The sequence below is a fragment of the Neoarius graeffei genome, chromosome 7, assembly GCF_027579695.1.
Source record: "Neoarius graeffei isolate fNeoGra1 chromosome 7, fNeoGra1.pri, whole genome shotgun sequence".
NCBI lineage: Eukaryota > Metazoa > Chordata > Actinopteri > Siluriformes > Ariidae > Neoarius > Neoarius graeffei.
In genome coordinates this window covers 65,222,869-65,247,199 of record NC_083575.1, presented here as the reverse complement: position 1 = coordinate 65,247,199, position 24,331 = coordinate 65,222,869, and the positions used below count along the sequence as shown (strand labels likewise).

Here is a 24,331-nt window from a genome sequence, read left to right as displayed (position 1 = left end):
GTCATATTTATGCAGAAATATAGAAAATTCTAAAGGGTTCACAAACTTTCAAGCAGCACTGTATTGTCTTTTGGCTTTCCAACTCGTGTCTGTGCTACAGGTTGATCACAGATTAGTCGTTTTTGAGATTTGCATTGACCCCTGCAATAAACACACAATAAAGCTCATGATGTATACATGTACTTGTGTGTCTACTTATTTGTCTTCCATTGTCTACTTCTAAAAGGTACTTTGGATGAGCTAGAGTGATTAAATAGAGTAATTTATCTGTTAGAGAGTGCCATTATCCACACCTCCACAGTTTGGAGGAAGTGATTAGCCATCAGCAACCAGGTCACAAGTGCACCATCTGCACTGCATTAGTTCCACCCCTGTGTGGGATCATAAATCATTACAGTAGAGAGTATGGATCTCATCTCATTATCTCTAGCCGCTTTATCCTGTTCTACAGGGTCGCAGGCAAGCTGGAGCCTTTCCCAGCTGACTACGGGCGAAAGGCGGGGTACACCCTGGACAAGTCGCCAGGTCATCACAGGGCTGACACATGGACACAGACAACCATTCACACCTACGGTCAATTTAGAGTCACCAGTTAACCTAACCTGCATGTCTTTGGACTGTGGGGGAAACCGGAGCACCCGGAGGAAACCCACGCGGACACGGGGAGAACATGCAAACTCTGCACAGAAAGGCCCTTGCTGACCATGGGGCTCGAACCCGGACCTTCTTGCTGTGAGGCGACAGCGCTAACCACTACACCACCATGCCGCCTAGAGTATGGATATATGGAGAAAAGACAAACAGTACTATGTATGTTAAAAAGATGTTCTGTATGACCATAGTATGAATAATGGGCCTAATGAGCACAGAACATCCCAAGAGCATGGATCTTTATAATGACACAATCCTCTGTTTAACTTTGACTTTAGTCTTTCCTTTAACCAGTCATGTGTAAAATACTTGCTTTATCCGCATTCCTTTCTTTATTTCCTCATAGTGGAGGAAATGCTCACTTTCTGTGAACAAAGCTTTTCATTAGCATATGATCAGTATTCCAAGATGGAAACAAAAACATGGGGGAAAAATAATGCCATTTAAAGAAAAAAAAGCACAGTGAAGACTTGTAACATTAATACTAATAAACTTACCCTCTTGCATTCCTTTCATAACACAATGACCTGAAAGGTGTACTCAGTAAAATTTTGCACAAGTTAGCCGAAGCTAGCTGATTTTAAAACAAATCTAAAATTAGAAGGGCACTCGGTCATGTGCATACTTCCACTCAGCTACATATTAGAAAATCCAGATGTTTACTAATCCGGGATGTAGATCAACATCAAAATCAAGTCACTTGAACTGAAGGTAATACTAAAACTGTACACCACATTTAATTTAATCTGACTCTTTGTTTGAGTTACGTTGGGAACAGACAAAAAAAATCAAAATCCTGGATCTGCATACATATCTGGATTTGCATTAAAATCTAATCAATTGTTCCTTGGCCCATGGTTTGCCTTTCCTCAAAATTTAATCAAAATCCATTCACTACTTATGTTGGAAACAGACAAACAAGGAAGCAAACAGAGGTGAAAACCTCCTCCAACAAAGTTGGCAGAAGTAACAAACAACAAACAAACAAACAAACAAACTCCCACTTTTTAGTATTCTCTAGTCATGTCCTCAAAACACACAAAGGCAAAGATTTCTATATTGCAGGCAACATGATTGACAGGCAAGTAGAGAAGCCACTTTGTCCTAACTGAGTTCATGTTGATGTACCACATAATTGTGGCACACCAACATACAACCTGTGATGTCGCAGAGACCACAGTTATTCTTCAGAACATATATTTTTGACAACTGGGTCAGACTTTGTGAAAACAAACCCCCAATAACAACAAAATTGCTAATTATGACAAAAAGTGTACTGTGACTTGGCTGACCCTGATTTTAATTGCTGAGCTATCACTGCTTGTGCTAAATATTGTAAAATATGATGCTTCGGGGTTATAAATGTGGAAGGATGTTCGTGGACCAGACAGAGTGAAAGTGTCTGAACATTTTTGTTCTATAAAGAAGTCAGTTTGTGCATTTGTGAAGGTTAACATGTTAATGTGTGACAGAAAGGAGGAAATGAAACTTAATCTTACGGTCTGTGGATGAGGCTGAATCTGCTCAGATCGTTGTCAGAAAGATTCTGGGGGGGGGGATGAAAAAAAGATCTTTTGTTAATCATTTCAGTTCAATCCTGCATTAGTCCAGTTCTTCTTACCCATTACATTCTGTGCATGTAAAGGAAAATCCTACTGTGAAACACATCAAATTTGTTTGATTTGAAATATTTGTGATAGGCTTCATGATTCTGATGAATATTTAGGGCTTGATTTTTGTTATTGTGATTAGAAGTTAATAGTTGTCTGCTGCTCTGATGTGACAAGGAGATATTACTCGTGCAATTACAATGAAGTTTAATAAAAGAAACAATTTCAGTGATCTCAAACATAATCATATAACAGTCAGGCTTTGCTCTTAGCTCTTCAATACTAAAGAGCAAGCGCTTCTCACTCACCAGTTCCAGTGGCATTTAATGTTATATTAAAGGTAGACTGACTTTCAGACTTTTCAGATTTAGGTCATAAAAAGAATTTTCCCCGACACCCAATTATTTTTGTTTAGTGGACTGAAAGCTACCGAATTTGAATCACAGACCCAATTTTATTAGTTTAAAAAAAAAAAAACAGAACAATTAATGAATTTAGGGCCACATGGCCCTAAATTCTCCACTATTATTTCTTGCTTCATCATGACGCAATCCAAGAGACTACATCATGCATCATGTGGTGGGCTTTCCCCGTTCGTGCAAGGCATTGTGGGATACAAATTTGAAATGGGAGAGAAAAATGGAGGATGCAAATGAAACATGGAAGACCAACTACAGTAATGGAAAGCGAGAAGAAAAGACGTTATGTTGTGAAGGAAAGGAAACGCAGGACCAAACTAATAAATATCGGCGGTCACCGAGCACCTCAGTGTGATCAGCTGTTCGTTTAGTGACAGAATGATGTAACAGTCAGTGCACGGTCAAGGTAAACCTGTAGATGGCAGTAATACAACACTGGATGCCAGCTGCCGTGAAACCCAAAAGAAGAAGAAGACGACGACACCAAATGGTAAACCTGTGCATGCGCACACTGGACTTCCTCTGTCTGCTTGACTGCGCGAAGTGAGCGATTTCATGCACATTATTTGCTAGGGAATCCATCCATCCTTTATCTGTAGCTGCTTATCCATTTCTGAATCCCCTCAAATTAAATAACTTCCCAGCCACAGAATGGCCTGGGTTTTTTTTTTAGATATTACAGAAACAAACGTATATCACACTGACCAAATTTCAGAGGGAACTAAATTTCACCGGTTTTATGAAATTGAAAGGCCGTTTACTTTTAATGTGAGATCTAGTAGAAACAGTGGAGACCCTATAGATTGGACACAAAGTTCCAGAATGCAATTCAGCTATACAACACAGTTGTGTTGAGTTATGGCAGGGACTCAATTCAGCTAGTTAGCAATCTACAAAACAGAGGTCATGAAACTTGAAGCTCTGGGAGCTGATCTGTTTGAGCAGAGTGTACAGAGGATAAGGAGAGAGAGCTGGACAGACTAATAGACTGGTACCAAAATTCAAAAAAGTGCTTATTTAAGGAGTTAAAGGCATTTTTGAGACAAAGTCGGCAAACAGTCTTATTTTGTCAATTTGGGTGTGCCGAATTCAAATCTGCAATATGCCGAGCTCTATCTGACCTCTGTTGACCTCTAGAGGTCATTGAACTTTGGGCCTGTAAACGTCTCAGCTAAACCCAGTTTCTCAGCTTTCTAAGGAATGAAATGCACTAAAATGATTAATGAATTTAGCAAATGGCCTTGTTTGTTAAATGTTTGGGTGCTGAATTCATTTTTAATTTGTAAAACGACATATGACCTCTGATAACCTCAAGGTCATTAAACTTGGCCTATAGGCCTATGCATTTAACGGCATTTTTAAACTGACTTTACTCCCCCAAAAAGAATATGAACAGACAAAAAACAAATAGAAAGGAACAAATGCAACATTAAATGCCAGTCCATGTACATGTGACTTACTTTTCACAATGAGAATGCCGAGGCGATCACCTTACATAACATTGCATTACATTTAGCGGTTATTGTTTATACAAAGCTACTGAAAAAAGGACAGATTCAGCAGCATACAAAATGTGGGGGCATACAGGGTATACAGCTTAATCAGGGTTAGTATATATGAGAGTTTTTTTCTTTGTTGTTTGTTTTTTGTAAAGGCTTTACCCCGTTTAAAACAAAACAAAACAAAAAACAAACAACAACAAAAAAAACCTCTCATATATACTAACCCTGATTAACCTGTATACCCCCACATTTTGTATGCTGCTGAATCTGTCCTTTTTTCAGTAGCTTTGTATAAACAATAACCGCTAAATGTAATGCGGTGTTATGTAAGGTGATCGCCTAGGCATTCTCATTGTGAAAAGTAAGTCACATGTACATGGACTGGCATTTAATGTTGTATTTGTTCCTTTCTATTTGTTTTTTGTCTGTTCATATTCTTTTTGGGGGGTAAAGTCAGTTTAAAAATGCCGTTAAATGCATAGGCCTATAGGCCAAGTTTAATGACCTTGAGGTTATCAGAGGTCATATGTCGTTTTACAAATGAAAAATGAATTCAGCACCCAAACATTTAACAAACCAGGCCATTTGCTAACTTCATTAATCATTTTAGTGCATTTCATTCCTTAGAAAGCTGAGAAACTGGGTTCAGCTGAGACGTTTACAGGCCCAAAGTTCAATGACCTCTAGAGGTCAACAGAGGTCAGATAGAGCTCGGCATATTGCAGATTTGAATTCGGCACACCCAAATTGACAAAATAAGACTGTTTGCCAACTTTGTCTCAAAAATGCCTTTGGGTGTCACAATTCTGGATTTTGGTACCAGTCTATAAAGGACTAAAGGGCTGATGCACTGTTCATTTTAGGTTGAGATGAAGCAAGAGTTAAATCACACAGGCACCATTAACAGCATGTAGTGGAATGATATTGGAGGTAAGGTATGAACCAGTTAACTAAAGTGATATGAGAGTAATATGTAGATGAAAGAAAGTTAAACCAAAAAATTCAATTTATTTGGTCAGAGTTGAATATAATAAGTCATTTCCAGCATTGAAGATCAAATATAAATTCACACATCACATCACATTATCTCTAGCCGCTTTATCCTTCTACAGGGTCGCAGGCAAGCTGGAGCCTATCCCAGCTGACTACGAGCGAAAGGCGGGGTACACCCTGGACAAGTCGCCAGGTCATCACAGGGCTGACACATAGACACAGACAACCATTCACACTCACATTCACACCTACGGTCAATTTAGAGTCACCAGTTAACCTAACCTGCATGTCTTTGGACTGTGGGGGAAACCGGAGCACCCGGAGGAAACCCACGCGGACACGGGGAGAACATGCAAACTCCGCACAGAAAGGCCCTCGCCGGCCCCGGGGCTCGAACCCAGGACCTTCTTGCTGTGAGGCGACAGCGCTAACCACTACACCACCGTGCCACCCAAATATAAATTATAAATATTAAAAAATATGTAGTGTTTATGGGCTCTGCAATGATCTGGCAACTTGTCCAGGGTGCACCCCGCCTCTCGCCTATAGTCAGCTGGGATAGGCTGCAGCTTGCCTGCAACCCTGTACAGGATAAGCAGTTATGGATAATGGATGGATGGATGGTGTTTATGGTGGATTTTTCCTTTAAGCTGACAATTTTTCTTATTTTGTGATTAATCATATAAATCTTTTACTTTGACATGACCATAGCAAAAAAGGCAGAACAGGGAATTTGATGGTAAAGAAGGTTCTGGGTTCGAGCCCAGTGGCTGATGGGAGACTTTCTGTGTGGAGTTTGCATGTGGCGGCACGGTAGTGTAGTGGTTAGCGCTGTCGCCTCACAGCAAGAAGGTCTGGGTTCGAGCCCTTTGGCTGGCGAGGGCCTTTCTGTGCGGAGTTTACATGTTCTCCCCGTGTCCGTGTGGGTTTCCTCCGGGTGCTCCAGTTTCCCCCACAGTCCAAAGACATGCAGGTTAGGTTAACTGGTGACTCTAAATTGACCGTAGGTGTGAATGTGAGTGTGAATGGTTGACTGTGTCTATGTGTCAGCCCTGTGATGACCTGGCGACTTGTCCAGGGTGTACCCCGCCTTTCGCCCGTAGTCAGCTGGGATAGGCTCCAGCTTGCCTGCGACCCTGTAGAACAGGATAAAGCGGCTAGAGATAATGAGATGAGATGAGTTTGCATGTTCTCTCTCAGTTTCAGCCCTGGAACTGCTTTGGTGGAAAAGGGGCATCAGTGTCTGCATGGGCTTCCTCCGGGTGCTCTGGTTTCCCCCACAGTCCAAAGACATGCAGGTTAGGTTAATTGGTTACTCTAAATTGTCCATAGGTGTGAATGTGTGTGTGAATGGTTGTTTCCCAAGCCCAGAAATGGGAGGGTTGCAACAGGAAGGGCATTCAATGTAAAACTATCCTCCAATTAATATGACATGTGGATCATTTGGGTCCACATGGACCCTGACCTGGTAGCAGTGCTAGACAAGGAAGAGGAGGAGGAAGAAGAAGAAGAAGAAAAGAAGAAGAGCGAATTTGCTGGTAATATGTGTACTTGATGTTTTTCATTCAGCTCAAGTGTATTACTCACTAACAGCACTAGATGGAGATAAAGCCTAGATTTAAAACACTTTAAGCTGATGAGCTCTCAAAGGAAGTGGCTTCTTTACACTTAGTAAAGAGCAACTTTCTCGAGAACTAAAATTTTGCTTCATTACCTCAGTGGCCATTTGACCTTGAGTCCTTATGCAATCTCAAAAATTATAAAGCCAGACCTCCATTACTTTTAATAAACTCTAACATTTTTTAAGGCCAGGGAATGGCTCCATCTCTGGGATAAAATACACCTTTCTCCATCTTCTGCAAAGAGCTTCATTTGATTTCAATACATTTCAATACTAGTATATTATAGTCATAGTCATAATATTATAGTCAAGCCCTGTGCCTAGTGAGCTACTGTCTTACATACAGTACCAGTCAAAACTTTGGACACAGGTTCTAATTTTTTCTTTATTTTTATGAATTAAAAGACACTTCATGTCTCAAAGTAATGATGGATGTCGTTTCACTTTATTTAGTTGAGTGGTTCTTGACATAGTATGGATTGCTACAGTTGTGGAAGAGGGCTATTTACTGCATGTTTCTTATATTTACTATTTACTGTTTTGGTCTCAAACACATTAAGAAGGCAAGAAATTGTACTAATAACTTTTGATGCGGTGCACCTGTTAACTGAAAAGCATTCCAGGTGACTACCTCATGAAGCTGGTTAAGATAATGCCAATAGTGTGCAAAGCATCATCAAGATAACGCTGGATACTTTGAAGAATCTAAAATATCAAACACATTTTTTTTTGTTTACTACAGAATTCTATATATGTTCTAGTGTTTTAGTCAAGACCACCTAAACCAAGACCAAGTCATGACAAAGACCAAAGTGTATTGAGACCAAGACAAGACAAAAACTTTGAGGGTCTGAGATCAAGTCAAGAACAACACCAAGGCAGGGTGAGGCTGAGTAAAGACCAGGACCAGACCAGTGTGTGTGAAAGGTGTGTGGGTGTATTGGTGTGTGTGTGCGGTGGGGGGTGACAGCTGTTAACAGGAAGAAAAATTTCAAATTAGCAATGAGTCATGTTATTAGTCACATTTGAAGCAGGAAATTTTACATCCAATCAAAGTAACGATGTTAACAAACAAATCAGACAAGCCATCCATCCATTATCCATAACCGCTTATCCTGTACAGGGTCGCAGGCAAGCTGGAGCCTATCCCAGCTGACTATGGGTGAGGGGCAGGGTACACCCTGGACAAGTCATCAGGTCATCACAGGGCTGACACATAGAGACAAACAACCATTCACACTCACTTTCACACCTACGGTCAATTTAGAGCCACCAGTTAACCACAGTCTTTGGACTGTGGGGGAAACCGGAGCACCCGGAGGAAACCCATGCAAACACGGGGAGAACATGCAAACTCCACACAGAAAGACCCCCGTCGGCCACTGGGCTCAAACCCAAAACCTTCTTGTTATGAGGCAACAGTGCTAACCACTACACCACTGTGCCACCTACTACAACACATGTTCCATCTCATCTCATTATCTCTAGCTGCTTTATCCTGTTCTACAGGGTCGCAGGCAAGCTGGAGCCTATCCCAGCTGACTACGGGTGAAAGGCGGGGTACACCCTGGACAAGTCGCCAGGTCATCACAGGGCTGACACATAGACACAGACAACCATTCACACTCACATTCACACCTACGGTCAATTTAGAGTCACCAGTTAACCTAACCTGCATGTCTTTGGACTGTGGGGGAAACCGGAGCACCCGGAGGAAACCCACACGGACACGTGGAGAACATGCAAACTCCGCACAGAAAGGCCCTCGTTGGCCACGGAGCTTGAACCCGGACCTTCTTGCTGTGAGGCGACAGCGCTAACCACTACACCACCGTGCCACCCCACATGTTCCATATGTTATTTAATAGTTTTGATGTCTTCAGTATTGTTTTATAATGTAGAAAATAATCAAAATACAGAAAAACCTATGAAAGAGTAGGTGTGTCCAAACTTTTGACTGGTACTGAAAGTTCCAACCAACCTAAAAATGCATGACTATAATGTTACGAAGCTGGATGAGTGTATCAGTATATAGTTAGAATTACATTTTACTGGTATCCAAGTCTCTAATGGAGCCATAAGTGGAATATGCAGCATTATATTTCAGTGTGTTACACAAAATTACATCACTCTGTGCCTTGTTCCTGTAATTGATCTTAGAATACTGTCTAAGTAACACATTTTCAAGATGAAAGGAGACACATGCCCACACAAGCAGACTGAACTATACTGTAGGTAGAAAAGATAAGTACAGTCTCAGAAAGAACAGAAATATGTGACAGGCCAGAGAGAGAGACTGTGACTGATTTTGTAATTAGTGTCCACTGAAGTGATCATGTGGACAGTGACGGTAGCATAGATTAGTGTTTTTGATCAGGACCCTAAGTAATCAATTATTTAATCAGTTTAAAGATGCAGTGTGGAGTGATTTTGTTAGTCATTAAAGTGATGCTATTGATCTGGTAGGGAAAATTATTAAAAAAACATGCACAAATGGATATGAGTCACATTTTTACAACTTGGGGGCTCCTGAGTGTCACAAAAGAAAAAACATTCAAGAGTTCGAATTCCGATAATAAGACAGAATCCCAATCATGCTGTCATCCATGGTCAGGAGACTAAGAGAGATTATTGTTCCTGTTGTCTAGGTGAAAGAGATGACATTAATTTCTCCTATTCAGTCATGGTCATTTGTGAGCACCTGTGAGTTCATGAATATGGAAGGTTAGTGCTTTCCGAGGAATGTTTATCTCACTCTGTAACACATTATATGCAGCAGATCAAAAAGACATGAACATTCACATGTTTTGGAGGAAGTGTGTGTTAAATCTCACCCTCCCTAGCTGGTATCTATTGCATGATCGGAGAAAGCTAGTTAGTAATTGGAAATTGGCAAATTGGAAGCAAATTCTTCTTCTTTTGGCTGCTCCCATTAGGGATCCCCACAATGGATCTGTTCCACATATTTGATTTGGCATAGGTTTTACACCGGATGCCCTTCCTGATGCAACCCTTGCCAATCTATCTGGGCTCTTAGTATGCACTGGTTTGTACAACGCCAGTGGATAGGTATTTTTACCGAACCTGCATGTCTTTGAACTGTTGGGGAAACCAGCGCACCTGGAGGAAACTCACACAGACACAAGAAGAACATGCAAAATCCACACAGAAAGGCCCCCATCTGCTATAAGGTTTGAGCCACAACTTTCTTGCTGTGAGGTGACAGTGCTAACCACTGCACCACCATGCCACCCCTGGAAGCAAATAGAGTTAAAAAGAAAACAAAAAAACCAAAACTAAACTAAAAGCACCTTACAACCCTGGATAATAATGAAGGTTTAGTATCTATCAGGGACAGTGCTGGGAAATTGTAATGTTACAGCAGACATTCTATCCAGTTATGTGCTTCCAAATTTGTAGCAACAGTTTGGGGAAGAACCAAATATAGTTGTGATGGTCAGGTGTCCACATACTTTTGACTTTACATGTGGTGTAGTAGTTACACAAGTTTAAGGATATAGAGTTGGAGCTTTGGATATAGGAGCCTTACAGTTTCTTACATGTTACATCATAAGCACTCAAACAAAACAGAACATCACCTTTTCTCATTATAATTGGATTTGATATCAGGTACTGCAACCGTTGTACCAATTTGCACATGATGCATGATGTTTGCAATAACATATCTGCCAGAGAGGTCTCTAAACCCCTAAATCCATACATCTGGAAAAAGTTACACTGCAAAATACTGAATTTGAGGAGAAAATTCCTTAATACTAGTGAAATTATCTTGCTGCATGGACAGATAATTTTACTTGAAAAGACATCTTGGAATAAGTTGGTTACAATCTAGAACTAATTTTAATAATCTCAGAGTTGGTGTCTTGTATTCTTCTACACTGCAAAAATGATATCTTTACAAGTTAGAATATCTTGAATATAGTTGAAACAATCTAGCATTTCCTATTAGAAGAATACAAGACACCAACTCTGAGATTATTAAAACTAGTTCCAGATTGTAACCAACTTATTCCAAGATGTCTTGTCAAGTAAAATTATCTGTCCATGCAGCAAGATAATTTCACTAGTATTAAGGAATTTTCTCCTCAAATTCATTTTCAGGTTTTTTTTTTTTGCAATGCAAATACTGTGGTTTGAAGTAAAGCTATTCCAGATATATACACCACAATATTTTAGACAGTTTGCAATGAACACATTTATAAACTAGTATTATTACTCAAGGAACTGTCTCACTACATCATCTTCTTACTAAGAAGCATGTTTTTATGGCTTCTTGTACTTTATATGAGAGTACAAGAAGTATAAGAGCTGCAGTAGGTGACTAAAGAAAGTGTCTAAAGGAAAACAGTACTATTTTTGCTAAATTTTCAATCCTTATAGGATTCAACAAAACCTGCCAAAAGGAATCCCCCAAATCAGTTCTGTAACTTTCAAGTCGACGCAACGGATGAATAATATTTGGAGTGTTTGTGATAAAGACTGATATATGCCAGGGCCAGAATGCTCCGATGCATTGTCTGCCTTTGATCCTAAGCTTAGCCTTTTAACACAGAATAAAATATCAAATCTATTTCAGCTGAGTGCCTCCTCAGATACAGGATGAGTGAATTATTTATGTAGACTTCTTGAGGAGCTGGAGTGAGACACAAGGCACCCCGGTGTCCTGAAAGACCAGTTGCATATTAAAAAGCAAAGCTCCCTCAAAACCACTGCACTAGAACCTCATCTACTATGTCAGCTTGAAGAACTCACACCAACACTGTCAGAAACTAGTCTAAGATGTCAGAACAAAAGACAGACCATGACCTTACACTTCTTTATAAAGAAACACAGTTTTCCACACAATAGGAGTCGGAAAACAGGAGGAATCCTGTTAAGGACAATGTAAATAACATCACAAATATTTCTCAGATGTTGTTCTCTTAGCGCTGTCGCCTCACAGCAAGAAGGTCTGGGTTCGAGCCCCGTGGCCAGCGAGGGCCTTTCTGTGCAGAGTTTGCATGTTCTCCCCGTGTCTGCGTGGGTTTCCTCCGGGTGCTCCGGTTTCCCCCACAGTCCAAAGACATGCAGGTTAGGTTAACTGGTGACTCTAAATTGACCGTGAGTGTGAATGGTTGTCTGTGTCTATGTGTCAGCCCTGTGATGACATGGCGACTTGTCCAGGGTGTACCCCACCTTTTGCCTGTAGTCAGCTGGGATAGGCTCCGGCTTGCCTATGACCCTGTAGAACCCTGTAAAGCGGCTAGAGATAATGAGATGAGATGTTGTTCTCTATTTCACTGTGGATTCACTGGGCGTGGTATGCATTGTGTGCTTCATGTCTTGCTTCACCTCAGCACCCTATGTTTACTATGGCAGCATGAACATAAGAGTAGTTTACAGAAGCTGTGAGAATATCTCACGTTTCATTTAGTACTCATCAATGGCTCAGCTCCAAATGAGCTGCTCAGTAAGGATTCCCTATTCGTCTGTGCTCACCTAGTCCCAGGCAATGTTATTTTAATCTACGGACTAATTTCCTAGGCACCCTAGAATAGGAGCAGATGGTTAAACGCATGAGCGGTGCTTGAATATGTAAAGTAATTCATTTCATACCCTTGGTACCCACTGAGCATGACAGCATGTACAGCATAGAGATTATTAGCAGGGATGCTTTGCTTCTCTTGACTGATACATGGCTTTGTTCTTTCAAAAGTTCTGATTCTGCACTGTTTTTTTCCCCCCTCAGGCCCTGTCTTTACCAATAACTAATGCTAATGCACAAAAACGATGTGAGACTAAATACACACAAATACACATTGATATGCAAAAATCTTAATAAAAAAATCAGAACTGATGGGAATGCAGACAGACCCAGACATCCTGAATCAATGCCTGTCTGAGAAATCTGAACTGTTCTACATGAGGCTTTGGCATTGACATATTAAATGAAGTCTGTTTAAGCTTTTAGTTCCCTTATTGATTTACATCACAATGTGCAAACTAACGTCCCCCCCCCCCATGATGAAACTGAGACCATGCAATGGCAACCATCTTCTGCATTCTGAAAGAATGCAATGGCAACCATCTTCTGCAAAATATGTGTTCTTCTGCAACACATATTTTACATAGCAATATGAAATTACATAAAAGCTAGAGTTAACTGCATAAAAATGGTAAATACAACCTTTGTTAGGATGAAAATGCGAATTACAAAGCCAGTGCAAATAAATGGGCAGACACCATAAATACCTCTGTTTATAGAAAGACTTCCCACTGTATCAAAGAACATTTGCTACAGCAAAGAAGAGGATACAACTCCAGCTATACTTTTAATTAGACAGAAAGAACAAAGATAATGACTAGGGTTGGATCCGAATACTCAGCATGCTCTTACGTCCGTTAAAAACCTACGACCTTACTGTTACTGTAGTATATTCTATGGGTATACAAGTGAGTAGTAAGGACACAGTTCGAATGCAGTCTGCTGCAATCTTACCTGTCCTTAGATCGGGATGTTTACAGATGATGTATACCCATGTATGCCACAAAAATGGTCACATTAGAAATTAAGGTTACAAAGAAATTAAATGTCAAAAACTAGAGGATATGCGCACTAGAAGGAGTTCTTGGACAGGAAGGAAACTTATTCCAGTCAACTTCATTCTCATTTTTCGTGATAGGCTGAACTATTTGAGCTTCTGCTTTAGCACCTGCATTTGGCCGTTGGGCCTGAGATAACACCCAGACATCCAGGTCGAGTCAAGTCAAGTCAAATTTATTTATATAGCACATTTAAAATCAGGCTTCATACTAAATTAACTAAAGATTACTGAGCTCCGAAAGGCTACAAAAAATCCCCAGAATATGGGAATAACCAACATTTCCATAAAGGCTAACAGGTTTGAGTCATACCGGAGTGTTTTAGCCATCTGGAACAGACTTTTAGATTGTAGGAGCTTTGGGACTATTAAAAGAGTTTGTCTAACAAGAGATATGATGCTGACTGTTGTGGGATAGTGAAGGATTCTGACCTGGAAGTTGGTGGGGAAGTTTAACTCGTGACAAGATGAAGAAAGGAGCTGGTGTTATGCCAAGGTTGTTACTTTCTGTCACACAGCTGCTTGAAATCCTCTCAACAAGCTTGTCAGCGGGTTCAGGATTGTTAGCTTGTGCATCATTGATCTTTATATTGATTGAAACAAACAAGCAGCTTGGCAGACTGATAGGTTAAGTGTCAGTTTTCTCTCACGTATTCAAGACAATGAATCTACCGGAGTGTTATTTAGTGTTATTTGTAACAGATCTTTAAAATATAGTTAACATACAGTAGATGAAAAACAGGATATATTTGACTATGCAAGAAAAGAAAAGAAAAGAAAAGAAAAGAAAAGAAAAGAAAAGAAAAGAAGACATGTGACTTCCATGTGAGATTGGGATATTTTGCATACACAGTCAAAAGACAGTACACTGTTTTTGACCAGGTGATGCCACTCCTTCAGGACTAGCTAGGACATCCTGTTTGCCAACAACACAATTATTCTCTGGCAGTATCATAATTCCTGTCTGCTCTCAGCTAAGTGGGTTTTGAATGATTCTCCCTCTCAGCAGCTGTTGAGCAGAAGCATATTTTTGGAGTACAAGTGGAGCATGATTTTGATAAACTTCCTGATAAATCATTGGTAGAACTTTGAGAAGTTTCCAAATGAGCTCACCAAGTCATTAAAAGATATACTATTCATGCATCCATCCATTATCTGTAACTGCTTATCCTGTACAGAGTCGCAGGCAAGCTGGAGCCTATCCCAGCTGACTATGGGTGAGCGGCAGGGTACACCCTCACCAGGTCATTGCAGGGCTGACACATAGGCTACGTTTACACTAGACCGTATCTGTCTCGTTTTCTTCGTGGATGCACTGTCCGTTTACATTAAACCGCCTGGAAACGCCTGGAAACGGGAATCCGCCAGCGTCCACGTATTCAATCCAGATCGTGTCAGCTCCGGTGCTGTGTAAACATTCAAAATACGCGGATACGCTGTGCTGAGCTCTAGCTGGCGTCTCATTGGACAACGTCACTGTGACATCCACCTTCCTGATTCGCTGGCGTTGGTCATGTGACGCGACTGCTGAAAAACGGCACGGACTTCCGCCTTGTATCACCTTTCATTAAAGAGTATAAAAGTATGAAAATACTGCAAATACTGATGCAAATACTGCCCATTGTGTAGTTATGATTGTCTTTAGGCTTGCCATCCTTCCACTTGCAAGTAGTAAGTGATATGCGCTGGGATCTCACACACAGCAGCTCAGTCCCGAATCACTGCTTGTGCACTTCACTCGCGCGCTGTGTGAGCTGCGCAGGGCCGGAGTGCGCACCCTCCAGAGGGCACTCGCTGTTCAGGGCGGAGTGATTTGAAGCGCAGGATGCCTGCGGAGCCAAGCGTATCCGTGTATTGGCGTTGCTGTGTGCATGGCTAACGGTTTTAGTGTAAACGCGAATCGTTTTAAGAACGTTAATCTGATGATCCGCTGATTCGACGTAATGTAAACGTAGCCATAGAGACACACAACCATTCACACCTACGGTCAATTTAGAGCCCCCAATTAGCCTAACCTGCATGTATTTGGACTGTGGGGGAAACCGGAGCACCCAGAGGAAACCCACGCAGACATGGGGAGAACATGCAAACTTCACAAAGAAAGGCCCTCATCAGCCGTTGGGTTCGAACCCGGAACCTTCTTGCTGTGAGGCGACAGTGCTAACCACTACACCACTGTTCATGGAGGATAGATTAAAACAATCCTGTTGATTAAAGGTACACCTAGGTTGAGCCAACTCCTCTGTGTATTCCTACACAGCTCATTTAAATAATAGCAGGTAGACCAGCATAGGGGTTCATCAGAGTTAGAATGAGGGATGACCTAATGGTCTATTGCTGTTGGAGTTGCTCTTTTTGTTGCTGCAGTTCATGATGTTGGTTAATGAACAATTTTAGCTTCCTGGACTTTGCACTCGTGAAATATCCTTGGTTTTGTCATGCTTTTTTTTTTTTTGGAAAACATTTATTTTCCCAGAGATGTATGTATGTTGAATATATAATCACAGGATTTTTTATTAAACAGACAAGAAACAAGTTGGACTCTTGGCTCATAGCACACTTTGTAGCAATACAAAGACTGGCAAAAAATATATAAAAAAAGAAAGGAAAATGTGGAAGGACTTCAGTCCTTAACAAATTAACAGTTTAGGAATAAACCAAAATTAGATAGGTCAAGTCTATATAAAAAGTCGACTTGCAGGAAGATGACAAGAATACATTGAGGTCACAAGATCCTGATAAAGAGTTACAGAAGTTCATGTACAGAAGGTGAACTACTAAATTTTCAGACTTTGCACTTTTTGTCTCACATGTAGTTTTTGTTGAAGATAGACACATTTGTCATGTAATCATTAAACAATCCATTGGAAATTCTATTAATTCATGATCATTTACTACCTAATAATACCTAAGTTAAGAATTAAAAATAAAATTAAAAGCTGGGCCATGAAACTGATTATATTAATTTGCAATTGTAGTGGGATGAATGGATGGAGCTTCTGGTAATGGCGCTCATGGGCCAATGGGTATGCTGGGAGCTTGTATATAAGGATATGGAGATCTGGCCCAGGAAAAAAACGCCTTCGTTTCCTGGTCCTACCTTGGCTCCCCGTATACCCGTTTCTGCCTGATCGCTGGTAAGATTTCCTGTTTGTTTAATGTGCATTGTTTGTCATGGCTTATTCCTCACATTGTGGGTAATGTTTTACTTTCTGCAGCTTCCGTTGGTGAGCTACGCTAATACCTTGCTGCACGTTTGAGTCTGTATATCCTGTACCGATAGGTTCCCATTCAGTTTATTTATGTTGGCAGCTTGTTCTGTGTTTGTAACCGAGAAACTTTTTGCAGTATTAAAGAATTGTGACTGAACCTGTGGAATTCGGCGTCGCAAGCAACTTGATACTGCTCCCCCGGTATGTAGCTTGATAGAGCATTGGAATGAATTTGTTGTTTCATTTATTTTTTTATTAACGTGATATTTTATGATGCATTTTAGGAATCAGGGCATACGCGACATTCATTGGGGTGCCTTCTGCTGTTTTGCTTGGCCCTGATTTTGTGTGATTGGTCTGACGGCGAACAGAGCTTTTGCTGTATGTCAGCTGCAATTGTGTGGCGTTGCTGTTCTGTTCGCGTTGTGTGTGATTGTCTGTGAGAGAGTGTCTGCATTTGTAATTTATCTTTGTTTGTTATTTTGTTTTCTGTTGGCCTACTTTGTGTGGGCTAATTGTTTTGTGTTTTCTTTTCCTTTGTGTACTGGTGGGAGGATCTCTGACAACTACCGTGGATCACCAGTATACACTTTTCATTAGTTGTTTGTTTTGGGTTGCTTTGTTTGAATTAATTTTGTGTCAATTTAGTTTAATTTTGTTTGATTTATACCAATTTTGTTGAGTAGATGTGTATGTGTTTTTGGGTGTGTTTGTTAATTGTGTCCACCTCCAGTTATATTAATTTCCTTTTTAGTGTGCTGTGGTTACGTGTAATTAGGTTGGATATATTTTTTTGCTGTGGGTGTGTTCACGTGTGAGTGGGTGTTTTATTCCTGGGATTTTTCCTAGACCAAAGACTTGCCCTTTTCGTGGGTAAGCCCCCAGCCTAGACATTTCTTTTTTTTCTTCCCTCTTCATTTGAGGTGGTACATACAGTTGTGGTTGTGAGTGTTGAGTTTGTGTTTCATAAATATATATTTTTTATACTCTTTCAATAAACTGAATTTCATGGATGGAAACACGTTTCTTGTCTTGCGGGTACAACGAACCTGTGTGCTATAGAACAGTCTATAGGTAATAACTGAGACACCTGTTAAGGTGATACTGGTCTAGGTAAATTCCCTAGTGGTGTAGTCAGAATATTAAACCCCCCCCCCCCCCCCCATTGGCTACACATTGGTAGTTTGTAAGTTTAAGAACTCAAGGTTTACTAGTTTACAAAAAGTCTAGAGGTGTGGAAAAGTGTGAAAAAGTTATAGTTATTTCCAATAACTGCTTTGTCATGGTCACGGAGGATCCTGAGCCTATCCTGGGAACACTGGGGACAACAGACCCTCTATGGGATTCCAGTCCACTGCAGGGCAACATATACACACATATTCATACACTTATTCACACCTAGGGCAATTTAGTGTAACCAGTCTACCAACACATTTCTGGGAGCTGGGAGGAAACTGGAGAACCTGATATGTGAGAGAAAATGCAAAGTAACCCTTGCCCAGGCTCAAACTAGAGACCCTGGAATTGTAAGCCAGAAACATTAAAATCTGCACATGTCCATTTTTAATAACATAATTCATTTGTTAAAATCACCACCTAACTCACAGATTTATAACATTCAACCCTATCTAGAGGTAACACTTTTTTTCTGTGGGAAAAAGATTGGAGCTGAATTATTGAACACTTCCTAGTTTCACTTTACAAATGCAAAATGTTGATGTTTCAGCTGAAAGTAATTGACTGATTATTTTGAGTGACTCACACTGAACAGCCATTGTTGGGTAAATCCATGTGACAGGATGCTTAGTTACATTATATTAAAAAAAGACACAATTTGCACATTTCCTATATGAAAGGAAGTACACTGACTGTTACATTACTTCTCTGCAATGAGCTGGTAACTTGATCTTTCAGCATGCCTAATCTCTTAAACATAATGAGAACTGAGAAAAGGATAAACATTGTTTGTGACAGTGAAAATTATGAGTTAGTTTAACATTACAATAGTATCCATTTGAAAATTGTACATCCACAATACACATGATTATGCTCCTCAGGAACATATCTGTGATGTTTTATAATTTACTCGACATACTCTATTTCCTTTCAGAACGAACGCTCACAAATGGCATACACCCTATATCATGGAATGAATCATATATTAAGTTGAGAGGAGTAGGATTTAGGAGTATGGTTTAGGTTTTTGAGAAAATGTAATGAGCTTGAAAATCAAGTTTCCACGTACTCAGTGGAAATGCTCAATGGAACCACAAGCTTTGAATTTCAGAAGGCTTCATGCTGGGACAGAAAATAGCACAACAGTGAAACTTTGGGGATGATGAGTATGCATTAGAATTTAAGAATTAGTAAGAATTACATTTTATTCTTGCCAAATAAAGTGGTACTTCATGTCATTCCAGCGGTAAAACTGTACTGAATTCTGGTGTCAGAATGAATGAATGAATGAATCATGATACCATACTCTAGTAAGACTTGTATACATTACAAGAACCATTTAAGCAAAAATAGACAATGAAAATATAATAACAAATAAATGAGTGTTAGATATTTCTATAAGTACAGTAAGTAAATACATAGCTTTCTTGTTATTTGTTTTTTCCCCACTTCTGTGTAGTTTCACTGATATTACACATAGATTTATTTTGCTGTAAACAATACAAGTAATCTTCTAAAAATAATTTCATGTAAGTGATGCAAACAATATTAGTAATTACTACTTGTCACATGAAATGATTGCCACTGTATGTGCCACCTACCAGAAACCAGCGGCCATCAATCTTCATTCTCTGCACTGCTGTAGCACAATCTCGCATCTTGTTCTATGAGTAACATACACAATATTATACATGCAAGCACTGCGTATGTATAAACTGCTACATTTTGGTGAGTATGTGTATATGTATTTCTACCTAACTGTTGGTGTGAAGTTTACTTTTACATTTGCTTTAACTAGCTCATATTCATCATTTATAATCAAGTCCATCAAGTCATCATTTGCTTGATGGACTTGATTATGCTTAATGAGCTAAACACTGGATCCTGACAGCATCTCCCATGACCATGTGCTAACAAATAATTATCTTCACTTCTATTATTCTTGTGAAGATACTTTTACACAGTAACAGCAGCAAAGTCTTCCTGCTGCGCCTGAGTGTTTTTCTACCCACTTACCTGAGACAAGAAGCTGGCTACCTGTGCTGTGCTCCACTCCTCAAACTGTTCCCTGGTTGGCAGATTCATTTCAGCTTCAACTATTCCACATCAAACTGAGAGCTATCTGACAGCAGCTCATCGATCTGAAGTGTTTACTGTAACTACACCGCCACTGGACTTCACATAATGTGGGAAGTGTGGGAAGTTCCTCTTGTCACTGTGACAGCCTCTCTGACAGTCTCACTGGCTAACTTTCTCACGTGAAACAACTCAGGTTGCACATTTCATATTCTGGTGAACTGTTGCAAACCAGGCTCATAAATACCACTCTTTGGCTTTGCTGGAGTAAATAAAAACCTCTGAAATTAAGCATGCCATTTAAAGTGAGAATTAACAGAAGGTCACCTTTTCAAAGTGTGACTTGAATAACCTTACTAAAGGAAGTGAAAGACTTTGTGGTAAACATTTCACATTTTAATGCAGAACAAAGATTAGTCAGAATATAGGTAGAGCACAAGATCTACGGGGCTAAAATAAACAACGTCTGACTTCTAAGTAGGTCTATATTTGTGCTTTCACTTTACATCAGGGCCTGTAGGCCACATTTCAAGTGCTCAATTGATCTTGCTTAATTTGGTGAAGTTGCTTTTGGTTCTAGACTTCAGTGGCAGACCAGCAATCAAATGAAACGCGAATGTGAACTGAATTTAATACGTTTTACAGAGCTGAGGGCTGCATGGTGGTGCAGTGTCTATTCACAGCAAACTGATTCTGGGCATGTTCTCCCCATAACTGCGCAGGTTTCCTCCGGGTGCTCCGGTTTCTTCCTACAGTTCCCGGCTACTGGCTACTCTAAATTACCCATAGGTGTGAATGTGGCTGTCTGTCTCTCTGCGTTAGCCCCATGATAGATTGGAGACTTGACCCTGCCTCTCGTTTAATGTCAGCTGGGATTAGCTCCAGCTCACCCGTGACCTGCAATGGATAAGTGGTATTGAAAATGAATGAATAACATGGCTGATATTAGAGTCGATGTTTTGGATTATCATTTTCAACTGCATCTATTAAAACTAGAAGGGCACTTGGATATTTGGACACTTGGAAGAGCACTCAGAAGCCATATATTCAGATTTACATCAAAATATAATTAATTGTTCTTTGGACCATAGCTCACCTTTCCTCAAAATTTCATCAAAATGCGTTCACTACTTCTTGAGTTATGTTGGGAACATACAAAAAAATTCTCGATCCTAATATATATCCTGATTTGCAGCAAAATCTAATCAATTGTTCCTTGGCCCATGGTTTATCTTTCCTCAAAATTTCATCAGAATCCATTCACTAGTTTTTGAGTTATGTTGGGAACAGACAGACAGACAGACAAACAAATGGAGGCGAAAACATAACCTCCTCTTACAAAGTTGGTGGAGCTAACAAACTAACAAAAACTCTCTAACAATGAATCCTGAGACTTTCAGACATATTTCAAGGTTGAAATGCAAAAAGAAAATCAGTAAATGCTGTATATAAAGTTCAGGATTCAATAACAAGGTGATATAAGCACACAGCTTCCTAATTTGAATACAAACACAAATACTCAGCAGCAAGCTAAAGTATAGTTGCTGTTTTTCCCTCAATTTAAAGTTGAAAAGTACAAATTACAGTAGTTGTGTAATAAAACTTGGCATATTACTGCAGATTTCACCTTACAAAACTGAGAAATATACAAATATAAACTAAATTAACACATAGCGGGTATATATTATAATAATATGCTAATTTTTGGCTAATGGATCAAATGTTAGCTAGCATGCTAAAAGCTCTGACAATACAAAGCAACACTGTAAAAAATGATTTGTTGTTTTAACTTAAAAAAGTTAGTACCCTGGCTGCCTTAAAATTTTGAGTTCATTGAAATTCATATAGTAAGTTAAATTGTTCACCTCGTTGTGTTAACTTACTATATTAATTTCAATGAACTCAAAATTTTAAGGCAGCCCAGGTACTAACTTTTTTAAGTTAAAACAACAAATCATTTTTTACAGTGAACTTGTCAATAGTTAACTTTCACAATACAAACTGGCTATATAAATACAAAATTTAGCTAATGACACATATTTATAGAAATAAATATCAAATAATTTTCCTCTGTGTCTTATTTTTAGAATTCTTGGATGCCAAGCCAAATTTATTTGATTGGCACCACATTTGGCAAATTGGAACAAAACAGGAACTGACTATCTGAATAACTGAATGTCCTGCAATCTTATCACTTTCTTCAACTTCAGCTGGCTAGCCCACTGGTTTAATTAAATTATGTTGCTGTACTTTGTGGACTTCATCACCATACAGATTTTCTTCCTCACAAAGCTGCTTTACACATTACACTTCTTGTCACTTTGCCTGATATTTTGTTGGTAGACACTGCATGTGTGTGTAGCTGTACAAACCACCAATTGCAGATAAATGATAGAAATTTGTAAATAAATATAACAAGGGCTCAGTTAACCATCTGTTGTTGTCGTCACATCTGTTCGAGTTTAGATTTGTTAGAAATGTGGTACTTAAATGCTTGATGCTGTCTGATGCAAAAAATGTAACAATTCCTTTTAAATAGAGAGGGTTCCTTTGAAATGTACTGATTAAAAGTCAAAAATCTTGAGTGAAAAATGGAGAGGTACTTGAATATTTAACTTCAGTTCTGTAACCAAGGTTTTATACTTTCCACCTCTGTTCATAATGAATAGGCTAGAATTGCATTTCAAACACTGGCTTATTAAACATTTTTTATTTGTTCTGTTTTTGAAGAGGGAGGTTCACCTTGGGTTATGTGCTTGTGTGATAGTGAATTCTTTCGTCTGTGCTGCAGGTGTACAGGGGCAGGCAGGCCATTTATCTGCCAGACTGCCAAACCAATGTACACATGAGGGGGTGGAAAGAAGAAGGCAAACAATCGAACAAATGCAGCATTGTGGCACCAATTAACATCCCAGTACTGAGCCAAGCATCTAACTATAAATATTTAACACACATGCCACCAGGTTTTTTTTTGACGTTGGTCACCAATAGTAGACTTTTTCAGAAAACTGATTATGACAAATACTAATCCATTACCATTTTGCATTTTTTTTGTGCATCTTTTTTTCTTCTTGAGAGTTAATTTTACAGAAATTTACTGGTACAGTAGTACTTGAAAGTTTGTGAACCCTTTAGAATTTTCTATATTTCTGCATAAATATGACCTAAAACATCAGATTTTCACACAAGTCCTAAAAGTAGATAAAGAGAACCCAGTTAAACAAATGAGACAAAAATATTATACTTGGTCATTTATTTATTGAAGAAAATGATCCAATATTACATATCTGTGAGTGGCAAAAGTATGTGAACCTTTGCTTTCAGTATCTGGTGTGGCCCCCTTGTGCAGCAATAACTGCAACTAAACTTTTCTGGTAACTGTTGATCAGTCCTGCACACCGGCTTGGAGGAATTTTAGCCCATTCCTCCATACAGAACAGCTTCAACTCTGGAATGGTTGTGGGTTTCCTCACATGAACTGCTCGCTTCAGATCTTTCCACAACATTTTGATTGGATTAAGGTGAGGACTTTGACTTGACCATTCCAAAACATTAACTTTATTCTTCTTTAACCATTCTTTGGTAGAACGACTTCAAGTCAAGTCAAGTTTATTTGCATATCGGTTTTAACAATAAACATTGCCGCAAAGCAGCTTTGCAGAATTTGAACGACTTAAAACATGAGCTAATTTTATCCCTAATCTATCCCCAATGAGCAAGCCTGTGGCGACGGTGGCAAGGAAAACTCCTTCAGACGACATGAGGAAGAAACCTCGAGAGGAACCAGACTCAAAAGGGAACCCATCCTCATTTGGGCAACAACAGACAGCCTGACTATAATATTAACAGTTTTAACACGAAGACAGTTTCGTTGATGTTGTAACTCTTCATTGATGGAAACTTGAGCGCAAAACTGTTCATGACAACTGCAGTCCTAAAGTTAGCAAGTCAACTGTAGTCCTCAGTCATAAAAGCATTACTGTAAGAGTCCAGAGCGTCCTCCAGGTGTAACTTTCAACTGTCCTCATGGGGCCGTCCTCCACAGGAGTGATGCGATGAGACTCCAACCAGACACAGGGCACCAGGATGGATCAAGCAGGTCCGAGGAGCAGAAGAGGTCAGCATCTCGATCCCAGGACCGACATGTAACTCAGAGGGACAGACTTGGGGGGGGGGAGAAACACAGGTTGTTAGGTATGCCCTAAAAATAACACAAGTATTAAGTCTGTGTGGTAGGCTCGCAGAGACGAGAGTCTTGAAATCAGGCATAATACACAACAATGGCATGTTAATATGGTTAAAAAATGTCATGACCTGCTCTGATGCTTGATTGGGTGATGGGAGCACACTCCTGAGCAATGATGGGATGCAGATGGGACCCTTAGGGCTGGCCAAGACAATTCAGTTACATTTCACCGGGTCTGGGGCATGCGACAGAATATCTGACGGACGATTCCTTGCAGGCTACG

The 24,331-nt window shown here is 39.8% G+C and overlaps 1 protein-coding gene across 3 annotated transcripts in view; it reads right to left on the bottom strand.

Moving 5' to 3' along the window:
• blnk (B cell linker) overlaps positions 1 to 19,988 on the bottom strand; it is a 79,892-nt gene extending 59,904 nt beyond the window's left edge. For 2 of the 3 annotated variants that reach the window (XM_060926231.1, XM_060926232.1), the window contains exons 1-3: positions 19,803 to 19,988; positions 19,388 to 19,450; positions 2,151 to 2,197 (exon numbers count right to left, since the gene is read on the bottom strand). In XM_060926231.1, the coding sequence (XP_060782214.1) occupies positions 2,151 to 2,197; positions 19,388 to 19,450; positions 19,803 to 19,871 (179 nt within the window). In that variant the 5' untranslated portion in view covers positions 19,872 to 19,988. The remainder of the gene's footprint in view (positions 1 to 2,150; positions 2,198 to 19,387; positions 19,451 to 19,802) is intronic. The other variant, XM_060926230.1, reaches the window with a different exon arrangement.
• Between the last annotated feature and the right edge of the window lie 4,343 nt (positions 19,989 to 24,331).